Raw genomic sequence first — 18,717 nt, forward strand, 5'->3', positions numbered from 1 at the left:
TAAGGGAAATACTTGCCCATGGCAAGACCGAATACTGCTGGCCACCCCTCCATAAAAGCTACCCCAAAGGTATCAATTTACTTTTAAAAGATGCACAATTAAAAAAAATATTTGGCATCTACTGTCCAACAACCTACTCAAGCTAATGAGCTAGCTGGTCTCTTCTTTAGCATAACAGAGCAGGGCCCTGTGTGGCACTCTAGCATCACATGTGTCAGAATTCCTGGAATGAATTACACTTCAACACCTGTGCTGATGTACTGGCCCTGGCTGGATCCTAAGAGACTCTTGGTTAGGCCCCAAACACTTGGTTAGACCTCACCTAGAGTACTGTGTTCAGTTTTGGGCACCACAATTTAAGAAAGATGTAGACAAGCTGGAATGTGTCCAGAGCAACAAACAACGTGTCCAGGCAACAAAGATGGGGAGGGATATGGAGACCAAGTCCTATGAAGGAGCTGGGTATGTTTAGGCTGAAGAGGAGAAGACTGAGAGGGGATATGATAACCATCTTCAGGTACTTCAAGGGCTGTCATATAGAGGATGATGCCGAGTTATTTTCTGTTGCCCCAGAAGGTCGGACCAGAAACAATGGGTTGAAATTAAATCAAAAGAGTTTCCGTCTAGACCAGGGGTCTGCAAACTGCGGCTCCCGAGCCGCATGCGGCTCTTTGGCCCGTTGAGTGCAGCTCTCCGAACTTGGTTTGGAGCCCCTGCTCTCGCGCCCACTCGCGCCGGCAGCTGGGCTGCGGAGCCTGAGAGAGAGAGAGAGCGCGTGAGAGAGAAGGTGAGCGGGCGCGCTGTCTCTCAACCCCCCCCCCGCCGTGGAGAATGGCCAGGTCCCCCTTTCCCTTGCCCTCAATGATTGGGAGGCTAAAGCCTCCCCTCCCCTCTAGCTGCGCGATTGCTGGGCAGGCGGCTCTGCGGTTCCTGCCCCCCCCGCCCATCAGCTGTTGGGCGGGGCGGGCTTCCTTTGGTAGACCTGGCCTCCGGCTGAGTCCCATTGGGAGGCCATGTCTACCCACTGGCTTTCTTGGCGGTAGACCTGGACTCCGAGGAGGGGGAAGTCCCCCTTCAGAGGCCAGGTCTACCAATTGGCTTCTATGGGCCTCCGGAGGCCAGGTCTACTGCCAAGAAAGCCAATGGGTAGACCTGGCCTCCCAAAGGGACTCAGCCGGAGGCCAGGTCTACCAATAGGCTTTTATGGCGGTAGACCAGGCCTCCAGACAAGGACTCCAGACGGGGAGGGGGAAATGGCAGGGACTTACAATTTAATTTTTATCAATAAATAAGATCACTATTAAGTATGATATCAAGTTTTATTCAGTGTACCTATAGTTTAATTAAGACTTAAAACTTTAATTAAAGTTTATTAAGTTAATAAACAGTGTACCTACCTATATAGTTTAAGTTTAAGAAATTTGGCTCTCAAAAGAAATCTCAATCGTTGTACTGTTGATATTTGGCTCTTTTGACTAATGAGTTTGCTGACCCCTGGTCTAGACATTAGGAAGAATTTTCTAACAGTTAGAGCAGTTCCTCAGTGAAACAGGCTTCCTCGGGAGGTGGTAAGCTCTCCTTCCCTGGAGGTTTTTAAGAAGAGGTTAGATGGCCATCTGTCAGCAATGCTGATTCTATAACCTTAAGCAGATGATGAGAGGGAATGCATCTTGGTCATATTCTGGGCATGCAGTGTGGGGGGAGGGTAGTTGTAAATTTCTTGCATTGTGCAGGGGGTGGACTAGATGACCCTGGTGGTCCCTTCCAACTCTATGATTCTATGATACCTTAAGGGCAAAAATACAGATATCTTAGTACAGATCAATGTACATTGATTTTTCCTTCTTCTCTTTTTTTGCCCTAAAGATGTACTGAAGAGTGCTGAATTTCATCTACAAGGAAATATGTTCCTTTTTTTTTTTTAGCAGACTCATACTCCAGTAGTACCTTTGTTACATGGACAGCTATCAGCTCTCATATGGTCATAGAGAAGTGTGGTCACAATGCTGATATGCACAACCAACTATTTGTTCATATAGCCCATCTTGGACTACCACAGTGGAAAACTCTGGGATTGTCTCCTTGCAGGGACTTGAAACAGATTTCAGAATTCTTCCTTCCCCTTGCAAAACAAATTTAAATACAGCCTTTCAGGCATAATATTTTTGGAATAAGGAATCAATAGCAAGAAGCACATTTCCATTGTACTGCATTTGGTTTTCAGTGCATGAGCAGAGACAGTTAAAACATCCTTAACAGAGGAGTCTGGGGAATTCAAGAAGACACTGGGAATTCTTAATAGCAAAAGTAGCATTTTGTTGTTGAAAGAATGTACACAAAGCACACTTTCCCTTAAATTTATATATAAATTGATACCTACATATTTGCATCCAGTTACCGGTAGATAACTTTAATAGTAATTTCCTTCTCATCTGCACAATTATCAGTGATATTCAAAGTTGATTGCTGGAGCCTGTAAGTCTACTGCAGTTGTCTTGAAGTTTAAAAAATGCACTTTCAGCTGCTCCAGCAACCCAAGCGGGAAACTAATTTCTTGTGAGAGTGTCTCATAAAGATGTAGTGGGCCTACTCATGGTTTATAAATGACTGTACTGACACAGATTGGAGCATTATGTTTAAGCGTTCCAGTACTGATACAAGGAAGCAGGTGGCAACTTCACATAGGTTCTTGAACAGGATCCCAGCCCCAGGAAAAGCAGTGATCAGTGCAGCTGTGTTGGTGCGTCTCAGCTACTCATGCACAGCTGTGTCGCACAAGGACCTTTACATGGCTCTGACATTAAGGCACCCCTTAACATTCAAGCGGGTAGCCTACAACGAAACTCATTGGCACAAGTATGACACTTCCTATTTTCCACAGTATGGAGAAGATCTAGATCACCCACTTTAACAAATGATATCAGACTGGCCTATAAAGGCAAAAACTGCATCAATAGCTGAAGTCATGCATGTTGCAGTAACTGTAGCTCTTCCCAGCTGAGAATCAATATCCCCAGATCCAATGTTTTTTGGCAACACTGGGCAAGTGCTGTGGCTTTTATGGATACATCCCTGGAGGTTTTTAAGAGGAGGTTAGATGGCCATCTGTCAGCAATGCTGATTCTGTGACCTTAGGCAGATGATGAGAGGGGAGGCATCTTGGCCATCTTCTGGTCACTGGGGATGTGGGGGGAAGGTAGTTGTGAGTTTCCTGCATTGTGCAGGGGGTTGGACTAGATGATCCTGGTGGTCCCTTCCAACTCTATGATTCTATCAGGTAGAAAATCATTAGGCACGTTTGTAGGAAGTGCTTGGAAACAATGGACATGTTGAATTTCTGCCTGAAGACATCCTCCCGAGCCCAATGGTTGAGTTGTAACACCAAGACAAAGTGTATGTGTATGAAACTTAATTTGCAAGCAAGTATAGCCTGTGAATATGTACAAACATGCTTACATTGCACAGGTATTGCTGTGGTGCTTAGAGCTTTTTTTTTTTTTTTTGAGCCATCCCATGATTTGTAAGTGGCTTATCTCTTCTTTTCAAAAGTTCCCTGGTTTTTCAAAATGGGAGAATCATTCAACTGATGATGGGGGAAGGTGGAGAAGCAGGCCTCATTCACTCTTTCCCTCACTCCTGCACACTGTCCTGAGTCTCCCACTACCCCACTCATTCAGATGAGCAAATCCCACCCCAAACTTTCATTCACACAAAATGCTTGGATATATCTAATTCTTAATTTAGCCCCTGTGGATGCTTAAATCCAGAGACTGGGGCCATGGCCTGACAAGACAGATCTTTCCACAAACCTGAGAAAACCTCCATGGTTTGGAGAAAAATCTGAGGTCTTAAAAAATGAGGGCTTAACCCTCACCCCATTAATAGAAGCAGAACCTGTGCCTTTAAGAAATGAATGCTCTTAGTGGCCATTGCTATGCAACCCCAACAGCATTGCAAGTTGAAGCTTTGATTTCTGTCAGTAACAGGCATTGGGAGGGGTCACAGATCTCTCCAGGGCTGTTTTGGCCTTTGAGGGAGGATTCATTGGGGCCAAGCCTGGTAGCAACCATGGGTGACTTGATACCACCCAACTAGCATGACCCACCCATGCCTGGCTGCTTGGTACTGTTCAACAAAAGTCACCCCATGACAGCCAGTGTTGTGCAGTGGTTAGAGTTTCAAAATAAGATCTGGGAGAACCAGGGTCAAATCCCCACTCTGCCATGGAAGCTCACTATGTGATATTGGGCCAGTCACACACTCTCAACCTAACCTGCCTCACAGGGTTCATTTGAGGATACAAAAGAGGATACTGTGAGCTGCTTTGAGTCCCTATTGTGGAGAAAGATGGGATAGCAATTAAAGAAATAAATAATGAATATAGCTGAAGATAGGGTGCAGATAAAAAGTAGGTTAGTTGATGAGTGGAAATAAGAGAAGCAAGCCGGGAAAAGGTGAGAATATGGAGGCTGCTCAGAGGAGGAAAAGAGGAAATAGTGTGGGGAAGGGGACACAGAGGAAAGTGAGGTGCCCCCCTCTGCAAATCCTTACTAGTTCCCCACTGCACAACTGGGCCCAGCCTGGTGGCTAGCACCAGGCAGAGTTTTTCCAGGGGGAGAAAAGGAGGAAAAGCTGAAGACAAGGGAAAGTCAGAATGAAGCAAAAAAAAAAAAAAAAAAAAGATGATAGGCTATAGGGGCTTTTAGGGAAGGGAAATTGAAATAATAGGGGAGGGAAAATGAGATGCCCCCCACAACCTTGAGAGTCCCACACTTGTAAAGAATATACATTTTCTGACATTATAACAGTAAAATGCTGTGAAACAAATGTGGCTTAACCGTGCAAGCTCTTCTATCTCTATATCAAGCAGAACAGTCCCTGAAGCACACACATGGTTGGGGCAGTGCTCAGCAAATTTCACATAGAGCCAGAGAGTGGGGACTGCCTAACTCCATCAAACTGCATATAAGGCTTTCTCTGTTTCCCTTCTTTCAAAGGGACTATTGGCCAGTTAAAGCATGATGAAAACCTCCTGATTTGTTGATTCAATGGCAGCTGGACACCAGCACCCGAAAGCTGCTGGGTCCAATGGAAGCACCAATAGTGATAAGTGGAGGAGGAAAGAGCTTCAGGGATAGCTAGCAGCCTCTAGTAGTTAGTTGTAAGGCAGCTTAAATACCTGCACATAGCAGCACTTCCAATCAGAGTGGGTATATAGGTGTACATTTATTTATAAATTAAAACATATATATATCCAACATTATTCCATGGCTCATGGTGGCTTACAATACATAATTAGATAATCACATAACGCAATAAAACCCCAAATTCGCACCAGCTAATAAAAACAATAAAGCCTAACATGCAATAAATTATAAGAAAATGCCTGTGACCTATCCTCCGTTTAAAGCGCTGATAAATAAAGCAGACCTATGGAGCCTCCTTAAAGTTTACAAGGACAGTGCTCTACTCACCACCTTGGGAAACCTATTAATGGAATCATAGAACTGGAAGGGGACATAGAGGCCCTCTAGTCCAACCCCTGTTCAATCCAGGATCAGCCTAAAGCATCCCTGACAAGTGTTCATCCAGCCACTGAAACAACCACAGAAAAGGCCCTTGAAATATGTTAATTAAAGCACTGTTAAAGAACAATCAGAAGATAGCAATCTATATCCCATAGCTAGCACATAAGGACATATGGGGGTCCTAGGCCATGAAGGGCTTTAAGGATCATAACCAGCACCTTGAACTGAACTAGCAAATAAACTGGCAGCCAATGAAGATACTTTAAAACTGGCAAGATATGTTCCCAAGTGACCTTGAGCCAATCACTCTTTCAGCCTAACCTATCCCACAGAATGGCTGTTATTAGAATAAAATGGAGGAGGAGAGAACATTGCTGTAACCCACTTACGGCTGAAGAAAAGTGGATATAAGTATCTAAGTCAATAGGGCTGTGTTCAACCAACTTTCCCACTGGTGAAAAGGGGAAGGGGGTCAACTTCAGCCACCAAAAGGAATTATGGGACCTACTCAGACAAAAGTCATACCATACCAAGACTGTAGTAAGATAGGGAATTGAACAAGATTGAGTGAAAAGGTTGGCTGGATCCACCCAAGTGTATGTTACAAAGGGCATAACTCACCCCTGTCTACCCAGTCACAAACTGAGCTGGGCAGAAAAGTTAGCCCTATCTTAAGGACTCTTTTTTTTTTTTTTGGTCAATTCAATATAAAATACAGTTGTGTGGTGACCTGGAAGCTTATTACCTCCATTCCCTATTCAAAGATACTCCTCAAATCCCTTTTTTCTTTCCTTATTTGCTCTCTTGCATTTCTTACACCACGAGCCAGCATGGTGTAGTGGTTAAGAGCAGTGGTTTGGAGTGGTGGAGTCTGATCTGTAGAACCGGGTTTGATTCCCCACTCCTCCACATGAGCGGCGGACGCTAATCTAGTGAACTGGATTCGTTTCCTCACTCCTACACATGAAGCCAGCTAGGTGACCTTGAGCTAGTCACAGCTTTCTGACAGGGTATCTGTTGTGGGGAGGGGAAGGGAAGGTGATTGTAAGCTAGTTTGAGCCTCCCTTAAATGGTAAAGTCAGCATATAAAAACCAACTCTTCTTCTTTTCCCAGAATTTGCACTCTCTCAAAGTTTTCCCATTTGGCTAGATTGCAACTTTCTAAAGGAGCCCTTCTTGCTTTTTAAAGCTTACTTGACTCCATTCATTTACACACCAGCATTGCTTCTACCATTCCTAATCAGTAGTATACTTTCTAGCCAAGCTTCTGTTATTGTAGTTTTAGATAATCTTCCATAATCCTGAAGAGATTTGATGCTTCCTTTCAAGTACCTTATAACTAATACTCTCATCTTGGAAAAGCCACATCTTTTGAAGTTGAACATGGCTGTGTAGGGCTTTCCAGGCAACTTACTGCTCACATGCATACTGAATTTGGTACCCCCATGGTCACTTTTTTCTAATGGTCCATTCAAGATCCACACAGTGAAGAATTTTGGATGACCCATGCTCTTAGGAGCTGGCACTATCACTGCAAGGATGTGGACTCAGACCCTATGTTATCAAGACCCACAATTCTTTGTGTGATACCTCAAACCTCCTGAGAAAGTTTGGGAGGGACTGTGGCTCAGTGGTAGAGCATCTGCTTGGCATGCAGAAGGTCCCAGGTTCAATTCCTGGCATCTCCAGTTAAGGGGCTAGGCAGGTAGGTGATGTGAAAGACTCCTGCCTGAGACCCTGGAGAGCTGCTGCAGGTCTGAGTAGACAATACTAAGATGGACCAAGGGTCTGATTCAGTACAAGGCAGCTTCATGTGTTCAAAGTTGTAGTGCATTAGTGATCTTCTGGAACACAGTTGGGTCACCAGGATCTGGTATCGAATTTCTATACATTAACATTTCACACAAAGATGGTCTACATGCCACCAACAATGTCATCCCTGATGCCACGGAAAACCTATGATTTTGGACGCAATTTGTATCTTTAAGGCAACAGCACTGTTCTGGATATGGTGCCACTGTATGACAACATATTTATGGCCTCATTTCCATTGCTCAATGCCTCTCCTTTACGTGAGATATATCAGTGAAATTTTAACACCTGGCTCACAGAAAGGGCTTCAAGAAATTACACTACAATTTTATTAACTTCCATCTTACTATCTAAACTTCAGCCTGGAGTAGTCTGTGCAGCAGGTTCACTTTCTGGGCATTAAAACAACTGACCATTACACTTACATATCCAGAACATACCACACAACCTACAGCCAAGTCCTGTATCTGGTCCATTCCTTCAGACAGAAAGATAGATGCCTGCAGGATTAACATAACTTTCTTAAAACTAGATTACACACCTACATCTCCCTGTCAAACAGACAGAATCAATAAATGCATACCTACATCTCCCTTTCCAGCACTCAGACCTATAGTGTCTCCTACATACACAACTGGCATCCACAACGGCCCAGCCAGGACACACCTAAAACAGGCAAGGTGGGGCTGCAGACCCTGGGTGACTGAATTTGGCAGGCAGCTGGAACCAGTCACACTGTCGTGCCCCTCCTGGATAGAGGGAGTACCAAGGAGGCGAGTGAGCCAAGACAAGGGTCCAGAACGCATCCTGGTTTGGTGAAAGTGTGGAGAGGAGGAGCCAGCCCTGGAAGGGAATTGGAAGAGTGGCCTATTTAAGAAGGTTCTGCAACAGGCAAGGCAGGATGGAGTATCCCTGCTCAGGCAGCATGTGAGAGCAGACAATGTGGAAAGGAGGAGGAATCAGGTGGTGCAACCTCCTCTCTTCTCCAGTCTGAGACCTTGCATGTCTTCTGCAGCAAGGAAGGACATGGTGGAACAGGTCAACATGGACTTAATGAGGGGGAGCATCACAAATGGATCACCCAAGAGCGGGACTAACTCCTGCAATACATCCCAGCATCTGCTCAAGTGATAGTATTACAAGACCCAGCACTCCATGGAAGAACCATGCACATTTGCCTGCGCACCATCTTATGTGCCATATACATTAGCCAAACTGTTCTGGTCAAGGGAAACATTGACAAACAAGCAAGACAATAAAAACTGCCATTCTTCCGGGGGGGGGGGAGTGGCAGTAGGAAACATGCGTGTTGGAACTGATATACAGATTTAACACTATCAAAGTCAGGTCCAATACTGATTGGGAGTGGAGAGAATGTAATTGCTCCTTTCCATCTTACATTGACAATGCTTTAACATTTGGATATGGCTCACACCTAGTTGGATTATTTACTCTTGACTGAACCTGGTTTCATCTGTGCTCGGCAATGTAATTTAATACCCCTAGGCATGGAATGTTGGGCCTTCTGGCCAGTAATACCTTTGTCCCTCCTCCTTCTGTTTCCACCCTTATATGTATTTGGCAACTAGCTAACACTTCATGCATCAGGCAACATGAGATCTGACTCAAGGACCCTTATGTCTCAATAAATTTGTTAATCTTTAAGGTGCCACAAGACTCTTTGTAGTAATACTGCAATTGTATCAGGTGACTCTCATTATGTTTACATTTGAAGAGAAATTCCATTAATGATCTCCAGCAGCCTGTTTCTCACAAACAATGTGTTGCATCTTGTCCGACACCTTCCTGAACTCTGAGGCTGGACTGCTAATTTCCCTTCAGTATTTCAGTGCATTTCAACAGACTATTCGTTACCTTCTCTCCCAAAGACTCACAATTATAAAAGCTTGAAGATCAACACGCTAGAAATGTGCTTGCTGCAACAGTGTGATGAGTTAAAATGGTAAATTCAATTTCTGTGGTGGAAAAATGGTGCCTGGGTTAGTTTAAATTAAGCTCAACATCCTTTTGTAACACATGTTCTGGATGTTATAGTGAAACACTTCAATGCCAATAGTTTTTCAACTAGGCCAAAATAAATCGCCGTCGTTCATAGTCCCCCACAACTTTCATAACAAAGCTCACCGATCACAGTTCAATCAATTAGGAACAAGAAGTAATATCCAAATGACTAAAATGAGTAAGCAGATACACATTAAACCCTTGTAGCATGATTCAGGCCACTACAGGCACACATATAAAGGATCCTGGAAGAGCTCAAGAGAGGGGCTTTGTTCCCTGCTTTCTTACACTTTCAGCACTCTTATCTCCTACACCAAGTCTGTTCTAATATGATCTATTTCAGGGGTGTCAAACTCAATTGTAACAAGGCCAGATATGTCCCTTGGTCGGGCCGGGCCGGGCCATGCCTCACCAGCCCAGATCGGGAAGTGGCTGCCTCGGCTGGCTAACGGGCCAGATAAGAGCTCTCAAGGGGCCGGATCTGCCCCCCGGGTCCTTATGTTTGACATCCCTGATCCATTTGATTTCATTTGTTCTTGCCACGAAAGGATCTGCTTCCAACATAGAAATTTCTAACACTGAACAATGTTCCCATAATGTAAGAACTGCTAGTACTACTACTTGACTTAATTTGTTTTTAGCGCATATTAACAACTATGAAGTGGCATAGCCCCACTTAACTGGAAATGTAAATAGTGCCTAACCAGGAAAAAAAAAAGTATATAGAACTTCACTACAGGACAAGGTCAAGATTGCTGCCTGGAATGGCTATTTAGCTATTTCATTAAATGTTCATTGATGAAGTCTTTGATCTCATATGCAAGCGTGTTCGGAGTTGGTACAGAATCATAGACACCAAAGCGCACATGGAACTGCAAAAGGCAGGTCTTCACATTGATTGATCTTTATTACAGTCAATGACCAGCACAAAAGGCAGGTCTAAATCCCTGCTCAGCCATGGAGATTGCTGAGTCGTCTTGGTCAAGTCATGTTCTCTCTCTCATCTACATCACAGGATTATTATGGATAAAGGAGGAAGACAACCATAAACATAACTCTCTGATCTCCTTATAGGCAGGAAATATGACAATAAAATATTACAATGTTATACACAAACAGCGACCATGGGGTTGCACGGGTATGCTTAAACTGTTTTGTATATAGCGTCACCAGCTACCATCAAGAGGGGCCTCTGCTCTGAGGTATATTTTGTGTATGTTGCTGTGAGACAGAAATTACAAGACTACATCTTTGTGCAATGATTGCAGTAACAGTTGGATAAACATGCAACCCAATACCTCACATCTGGTATTTCATCTCTCCCAGTACTACTTCTGGATTCAGATTTACATGCCCTTAATACTGTGCAAACTTTATGACTTACATCTTTATAGAGGTAGTAATGAAAAAGGAACTTCTTAGGAGTGAAAACCAACAATAAGATCTCCATACATTTAGCAGGGAATTAGATAATTATGGTGGTTTTTTATTTAAGAAAAAAGGGACATCGAAATCACTAAGAATTTGGTCTATGAATGAAATTTTTTACAATACTGCTGCTTTATACTGGTAATGTAACATTGGCTTCTTTAAGAGAAAAGTTTTTATTTGAGGAATAGAAACACATAACTGAGACCAGTAATCAGGTACAAGAGATGCTCAGATTACAACTTCCTTGCAAACACACTTTTTCCATTAAATTTCTGCTACTCAGCCATCCTTTGTACTCAGCTCTCTAAAATAAACTCTATTTACTTGCACACACATAAGCACACACACATGTGCAGTCATGCTGTACCTTGATGGTCCAAGATACTTGAATGACGCACTCCAAGAAGAGATTCAGGCCAGGCAATTAACATTGCATTCACAGAGTAATAAGCACATGACAACCTTAGCAAATACAGTAGAATCGTCATCACCAAAACCTGTGCTATCTAAGCTTTAGTTATTGGAACACACAATATATCTGGGTATCTCTTACCTGTGCCAATGTAATCCAGGCATTTCTCTCAACTGATTGATGTTTTTCAAGTCTACCTGGTTTGGTATTACGCCTAAAATGACGCCAAGCCAAAATTCACTGATGTATACAAATTTTAAATCAAACCAACAATCAAATCAATAATTTTTTTCAGAGGTATAAAAGATCTTGCTTGGGCTAATGAAGACTACGAGCTGCATTTCCCTAAAGAATTTCTGCAGCATTCATTCTTATTACCTTTCCCAAATACAATCCTTTCTGAAGTAGAGACGTGCAGGCAAGCTTCCTGCCAATAAGCAAGTTCACAGGAATCACTAGAAACAACTCCACAGTCAACAACAAAAAAGGCCCACAGTTTGACCTAAAGCACAAATACAGATAAGTCAATGACCTTTAATCATCTCAATTTTACTGTCAAAACTAAAAACGCCGACTTGTTTTTATGAATGAAAAAATAATTTCACACAGACATCTATAATCAAAGATGGTGTTATGTATTTGAATCAATACTTCTCATGATCGCACTGAGTGCGATCATAAAACTCCCCACACAATGAATATTTCTCAAAAGCAAAGCTTGACTTAAAGAGCTGCATTTTCAAGACCCCCAAGGAATACCAGGGTTGCTACACAGAGGCAGGCAATGCTCTGAATGTCTCTTGCCTTGAAACCCCAACAGGGTTGCCATAAGTCGGCTGCGACTTGACAGTAAAAAAAAAACAACTCTTTCTATTCATCAATGAGGTGTGATCTGCTAGCAGTTAAGGGTTAATTATACCATGGTTGTAGACCTAAAACTGAAAGACAGAACACAAGTATAAGAAAAAAAACAGTCACATTAGTAACAATTACAATTTTGGTTCTAATTTCTAGCAGTGAACCACTGGTCATACCTTTTAGGAAAGATCCTCAGTCATTAGATACTACTTCCATAAGATATAGAGTATGGAATATTCAAAGAACATTGCATGAATGGACCTTTATCCTCAATCAGCAACCACCACCACCCCCAATCTAAACCAAACAAAAATGCAAGGGAAATTAAGTAAGGTAAAGGTCCCCTGTGCAAGCACCGGGTCATTCCTGACTCATGGGAGACGTCACATCCCGATGTTTACTCGACAGACTTTGTTTACGGGGTGGTTTGCCAGGGCCTTCACCAGTCAAGATACAAATTAATGGCTCATAATATCTAAATGGATCATGTTCAGTGGTCAAAGGTGCATCTGACCACCACTGGCCACATTGTGCCCATTCTGCCCACATGAGCTATGCGTTACGCAGACAGGGAGCAGACATGGAAGGGGAATCTGAAGAAATGGTTGCACATTACACAATGTTCCTGCCCCAGTGGACAACCTTTAAACTCTCTCATTTTCAGTGTCAGAACCTTCCATAATGGCAAATCAGTGTTTTAAGCACCAATTAATCAATAAAAATGTGCAGACTTTATTCCACATATGCTGAGAAGTCAGATGTCTAACACAACATAGCAATAACTGTTCCTTTATGGAAGCAAGTGCCCACAATTTCATTGACTATATTGCCCCACCCCCAATGTCTGTCTGTAGAGAAACAAAGCTAACCATACTGCCATACTTGGATTTTCTCTACCAGACTCTGCTTGTTTGGTGCTTGGGATTCTCTGCTGTGCTTGGTGTCATTTGCAGCAGCAGGTTCTTCTTAGCAGAGAGGGGAGGTCACCTGTTTTGGCTGCTGAGTGGAGAGAAGAAATCCCCTCCTTTATATGGAACACAAGGCAGAGTCCACGGGGTCCCTCACTAAGAAGGCAATGTTGGAATCACCTCAGAGCCTGTACTCTGAAGCCTCTCAATAAATCAATATATGCTTGTGCAATATGTAATATTTGCTTATACCCATAAATTCACATTTGCTTATATCTAGGAGCAAGGCTGCCAAGGACAGCCATTGGCCCTCCTGCACCACCTAGACCAGAGGTGTTGAACCCAATTGTTACAAGGGCCAGATATGACATAAATGTTACTTGGTTGGGCAGGGCCATGCCTCGCCAGCCCAGATCGAGAATGGGGGTGGTGGCTGCTTTGGTTGGCTTGCGGGCCAGATAAGAGCTCTCAAAGGGCCGGATCCAGCCCGCGGGCCTTATGTTTGACACCCTTGACATAGACCAAACCCAAACACAATATGAAAACAAATCAAATGATTGATATTAGCATGAATATGCTAGTAATAACTGGTTGTCCCTATGTGCACCATACATATTTCTAGTCAACTCCAAATATACATATCCCACCCTAGGTCCACAGAGTTCAGGACAGCTCACACACACCCCACACTCTTTTACATTCAGAACAACCTCTGGATTCAGCTTAATCAGTTGATAGCTGTAATCATCGCAAGTGCAACTCTGTTTTCATCTTCAGTCTTCTGTGCAGTCCCACATTGGGATTCTCACAAGCTACTCACCCGGTGGTGGGGTGATGCTGTCATCGAAGTCTACTGGAAAAGGGACTGCAGGACCGCTTTTCCTCTCAGAGTTCTCTTTTGTCTTGTGACCACAGAACCTAAGGAGCCATCTTAGATCCAACTGGTTCTGGAACCATCAAGGTCTCCCATTCTGGCTCAAGTTCACCCTCAGAGAACAATAGTGGTGGAGATGCTGGCTGAGGGGCAGGCATTTAGGAGGAGGAACCATCTCCTGTACCTCCAGAGATGGTGCAGGTTCTGGATCTGAAGCATCTTCTGATCCGCTCTGTGCTTTTTTTATGCTTGGTCTTAGAGCGCTTAGCGGGCAGCTCTGACAGACACCTCAGAACCGATGAGGAAGGTGAGAGTGATCAACTGTGACAGGACTCGGATCTTTGATTAGATTGGATGAAACGAGGGCCTTCTTCCTAAGTGCTGCTTTTAATTTTGAGGTGTGGCCACTCCTAGTCTTTGGGGTAAATCTCTGATAGGCTTTACAGGTGGACACATTATGGCACTCACCCAGGGAAAGGAGACAGAAAGAGCAAGGTACTACCCGAGAGTAGTAAACTCATTAAATGGTGAATATTTCTTTCTCTCAAGATGAATTTGATCAAAGAGAACAGTAGAGTAAAAGAACACTTGCTAAAGATGACCAACTCCGTCAGCGGCGAACAAAGAATGGAGGGAAGGGGCGCAGCCATGCCAGAGCACATGACCATTTAGGTGGGAATGGATCACAATGGCTCCGGTCTGCAGCGCTACCTAGTGGAAGTTTAGCTGAATAACATCTCCAGTGGCAGGCCTGTGGGACTTCACAGAAGACCAAAGATGAACAATGCAAGTTGCTTTGGGTCTCTGTTGGGGAGAAAGTGTGTGTGTGTAAAGTGACGTCAAGTCGCAGCCGACTTATGGCAACCCCTTTTTGGGGTTTTCATGGCAAGAGACTAACAGAGGTGGTTTGCCAGTGCCTTCCTCTGCACAGCAACCCTGGACTTCCTTGGTGGTCTCCCATCCAAATACTAACCAGGGCTGACCCTGCTTAGCTTCTGAGATCTGACGAGATCAGGCTAGCCTGGGCCATCCAGGTCAGGGCTCGGGGAGAAAGGCAGGGTATAAATTAAGTAAATTAATAAATCTTAAATTACTCAACACTTGTGTGTTGAGCTCTGGTCCGAGCTTCTCTCCAGCCTCCACCTGGAGTGTTGTCACAATGCCACACCCAAGTAATTTTTAAATCAGTAGTTGACAGCCAACCCCCCCTTTTGCCATCAAGTTGCAGCCAACGTATGGCAACCTTGTGGGGTTTTCAAGGCAAGAGACATTCAGAGGTGGTTTGCTATTGCCTTCCTGTGTGTCACAACCCTGGACTTCCTTGATGGTCTCCCATCCAAATACTAACCAGAGCCGACTCTGCTTAGCTTCTGAGACCTGGCAAGATGGGGCTAGCTTGGGCTGCCCATATCCGGGTTGACAGCCCTATGTATCACTAAGTAGAGAAAGAGTCATACAACTCAGGAACCAACAGTAATTTCTGTGATCTCAGAAGTACTTTGCGTAGCAGACACAACCAACGAAAATGGCTGACTATTATCATGTGCATTTCTTTGCACGACCGTTATTTATAATCATAGGACTGTGACTGTTAACCAGCCTTATTAATGCCAGGAAAGCTTCAAAGATCCCCATGGAAACTCCCATCTCCTCCAACTACGTGAAGGAACTGGGCAGTCTGCATCCACTTTAACAAGGTCTGCAGAAAGCCATTAATTGAGTGACACCTTCCTCCACCACCTCAATAGAAGCTATGTTACAATTTTGTTTCCAGGCGTCAACTTTTTAAAAGACAATTTCAATCAGAAAATTAGCTGGCACTTACTTTGACATTTTTCTATGGTTCATGGATGATCACCATATTATAGCATCCTCTAAAACTCTATGGCCACTTTGAAATACAGCAATTTCTCTTTCATAAGTGAAATAAACATGGTATGCCACCTAAAGGTATTTCTTTTCATTATGCCACACAGTATCTAAAACACTTTCAGTGTTTTGATTTCACAATCCTCGGAGAACAATTAGGCTATTATGGCCATGAGCCTCTATTATAAAGTCCTCAAAAACATAGCATGGTTTCAATAAATCCTCATACACTACAAAGCAGTGGCTCAGCTTGAAGAATGAAAACACAAGTTCATCCAATAAGGGAGAGTCAGGATATAAATTCTACAAACACATTCATTTGCATTTCCCCAGACGATTTCTTTTTTTCAGAGAGATGGCAGTTTCTTAAACTGAAATTCAGTTACAAGCTAGACATTTAATTCAAATGACATAAAATGTCATCTCAACATTGTTTTTAACATCAAAATACAGTAGTTCTGTATTCTAATGAAATAAAAATACACGCTAGATATATTCATTGGTTATATTTACTGTAAATTATGGCTCTTTCACCATTTTACAATCTTTTGTATTTAATATTAAGCAATTTTTATATCAAAGTTGTAGAGATAAATTATTCAAACACACACACACTCCTGTGTGCTCTCTGTGCCATACATTTTTAAAACTTCATATATAGTTATGCTCCAAAGGTTTTCCATGTACGAGATACTTCAAAAATTATGACTGCAATTAGATGCCCTGGGGGAGAAGGAGGAGGTTTGAGGGCTGATACTGTACATATGTGCACACACCTTTGCACCTATGGAACACACCTGTACTGAATTATTTTCATCCAATTTTATGAAGATAAAACAGTCATCATGACAACAGATCATCAAAACAAAAAATTACAAAATAGATAGGGGAGAGGAGCTATGGGAAGAGGGAAAAACAGTAGGGCCCTGATGCAAATCACCCCCCAAAAAAATCCAGCAGGAAAAGAAAGAACTAGAAAGTTTCTGTCAGAAGCAGCTGAGATGCTTCATCACAAGCCTATTTTTCCAGACATTATATTTCATTTGGCTTCAAGGGTCACATGACAGCTGCAAACTAACGCCTTAAGGTCTGTTTCTGCCTCTCTGTGACACTGGCAAGCTGTGAGAGACTCCAACACCACAGAAAGAATTTTTCTCCCTTGTTTCCATTACATCATCCAACCAATACAGGGGGGAGAGGGAGGGGGGCACACAGCTGATGGCAGCTGCAGTACCATCTGCTTTCCACTTACAGTGCATGCTAGTTTGCTCCACAGATTCCTACTGATCCTTTCTGGGGAAGAGGCTGTGTTTCGAGACAAAACGCTCTATTGTGTGAAACATATTTGCAATTGTGCAGCGGTAAGTTGTTCTCTAATGCTCGGGGAGGGGGGAGAGATTCATCAGGTAAGGATTCCTGATCACTTTGGAAAACTTGACTGCATGAAAGACCCAACCAAAAAAAAAAATCGCGAAACACTCAGCGATTAGAGAAGAATAAAGAGCAAACCAACCTGCCATCTGCTTTCCACAATGTGAGGAGCCAGAACTAAAACTCTACAGTCAGCAATATTTTTTTTCCAAAGGAAAAGGGGGAAGGGAAAAGCAGCTTAAGTCTCCCCAGTTAGAAATTAGTTGGAGCAACTTGGAAAGAACAAAAAAGTAAAAAAACAGACACACACACACACAGCTTATCTCTGGATTGGATAAACATCAAATATATTTATGAAATGCTGTCAGCACATCTGATAATTTATAACAGGCAAAGCTGGAAGAAAAGACTTTGCAGTTGCTTACTGAAATGAGTCTGTGGAAGTCAGAACTTCATAATAAAACTTTGCAATAAAGCACTGGGTACTCTACTCCATGATCTCTTAAAAGTGCATTGCTAAGTCTAAGTTGGATTTTTATTGCAAATAGCCTTTAAGAATGCTTCATACATTTAGTATGCATTAACCTCTATCTTATCTGCAATATCCTGTGTGAAAATATTCGAAGATACTGATAAAGACTTCACAATCAATATAAAGTTCGTTTATTTATTTATAGCCCACCTTTCTTGCTGAGACTCAAGGCAGATTACAAAATATTACAAAAAGTTGCAGTTTTACCAGTTCCAAAAATCTCTTAACACACTTCAGCTACATTTTGCAGTTCAGTCACTGATATAGTAGAAAAGGGGGAGGGGGGTGGAAACAAAATGATTCCCTGGAGTTTGTGTTTAAAATGATGCAACCTATCTTATATTCTCTTCATACTTTGCCTGACGAAGAGCTTCCTTTCAGCACAGCACTGAACTTTTGCTACACCTCTTAACAGAAGCCAAACCATCACAACAAGCATTTCTCCCCACTATAACCCCCTTTATACTGATTTGTCCTTCTTTCTGGTAGATTAGATTCCAGCAAAACAGTAAAGATTCCCCTGGTTTCATTAGCCATCCTGAGGATTCTTTCCAGAATTTCATTTTTTTTTTTACAACTTTGTCTTTTGTTTGTACGGAAAGGTGACTTCATGCAATGCTTAACAAGCAACTGTATAACTTACCATACATTTTCCCTTCATCAGACAAGATGATTTTCCTCCTCCCACAAGGGGGGTATATAGCTAGAGCCTCCTGAAAGCTCTGCTCTATATCTGGGCTCCAGACACCTTCTGCATCATTGTCAATTGGCTTGTCTGCAGAATCACTCATCCTTTCAATGTCCTCGGCAGGGCTCTCACTGCCGCTCCAGCTGCTGGGCTCAATGGTGATGGCTGGTTTTTTCCAAGCCTGAGCCTGGAAGCTTTATGAGAAGAAACCTACAGGGGGATAAACAATAAAGACACAGAATTTCAGGTGAATAATCCTTGACTAATATTACCAGTGAGGACAACAGAAGTGATAGGAGGAGGAGGAGAAGAGATGGTTTTTGTATGACAACTTTCTCTACCACTTAAGGAAGAATCAAACCGGCTTACAATCTCCTTCCCTTCCCCTCCCCACAACAGACACCCTATAAGG

General features: G+C 42.9%; 1 protein-coding gene across 3 annotated transcripts in view; it reads right to left on the reverse strand.

The window, feature by feature from the left end:
* The window catches only part of TEAD1 (TEA domain transcription factor 1), a 134,799-nt gene extending 116,303 nt beyond the window's left edge, over positions 1-18,496 (reverse strand). For all 3 annotated transcript variants that reach the window (XM_056850925.1, XM_056850923.1, XM_056850922.1), the window contains exon 1: positions 18,261-18,496. In XM_056850925.1, the coding sequence (XP_056706903.1) occupies positions 18,261-18,408 (148 nt within the window). In that variant the 5' untranslated portion in view covers positions 18,409-18,496. The remainder of the gene's footprint in view (positions 1-18,260) is intronic.
* Positions 18,497-18,717: the final 221 nt, after the last annotated feature.

The sequence above is a fragment of the Euleptes europaea genome, chromosome 6, assembly GCF_029931775.1.
Source record: "Euleptes europaea isolate rEulEur1 chromosome 6, rEulEur1.hap1, whole genome shotgun sequence".
Lineage (NCBI taxonomy): Eukaryota > Metazoa > Chordata > Lepidosauria > Squamata > Sphaerodactylidae > Euleptes > Euleptes europaea.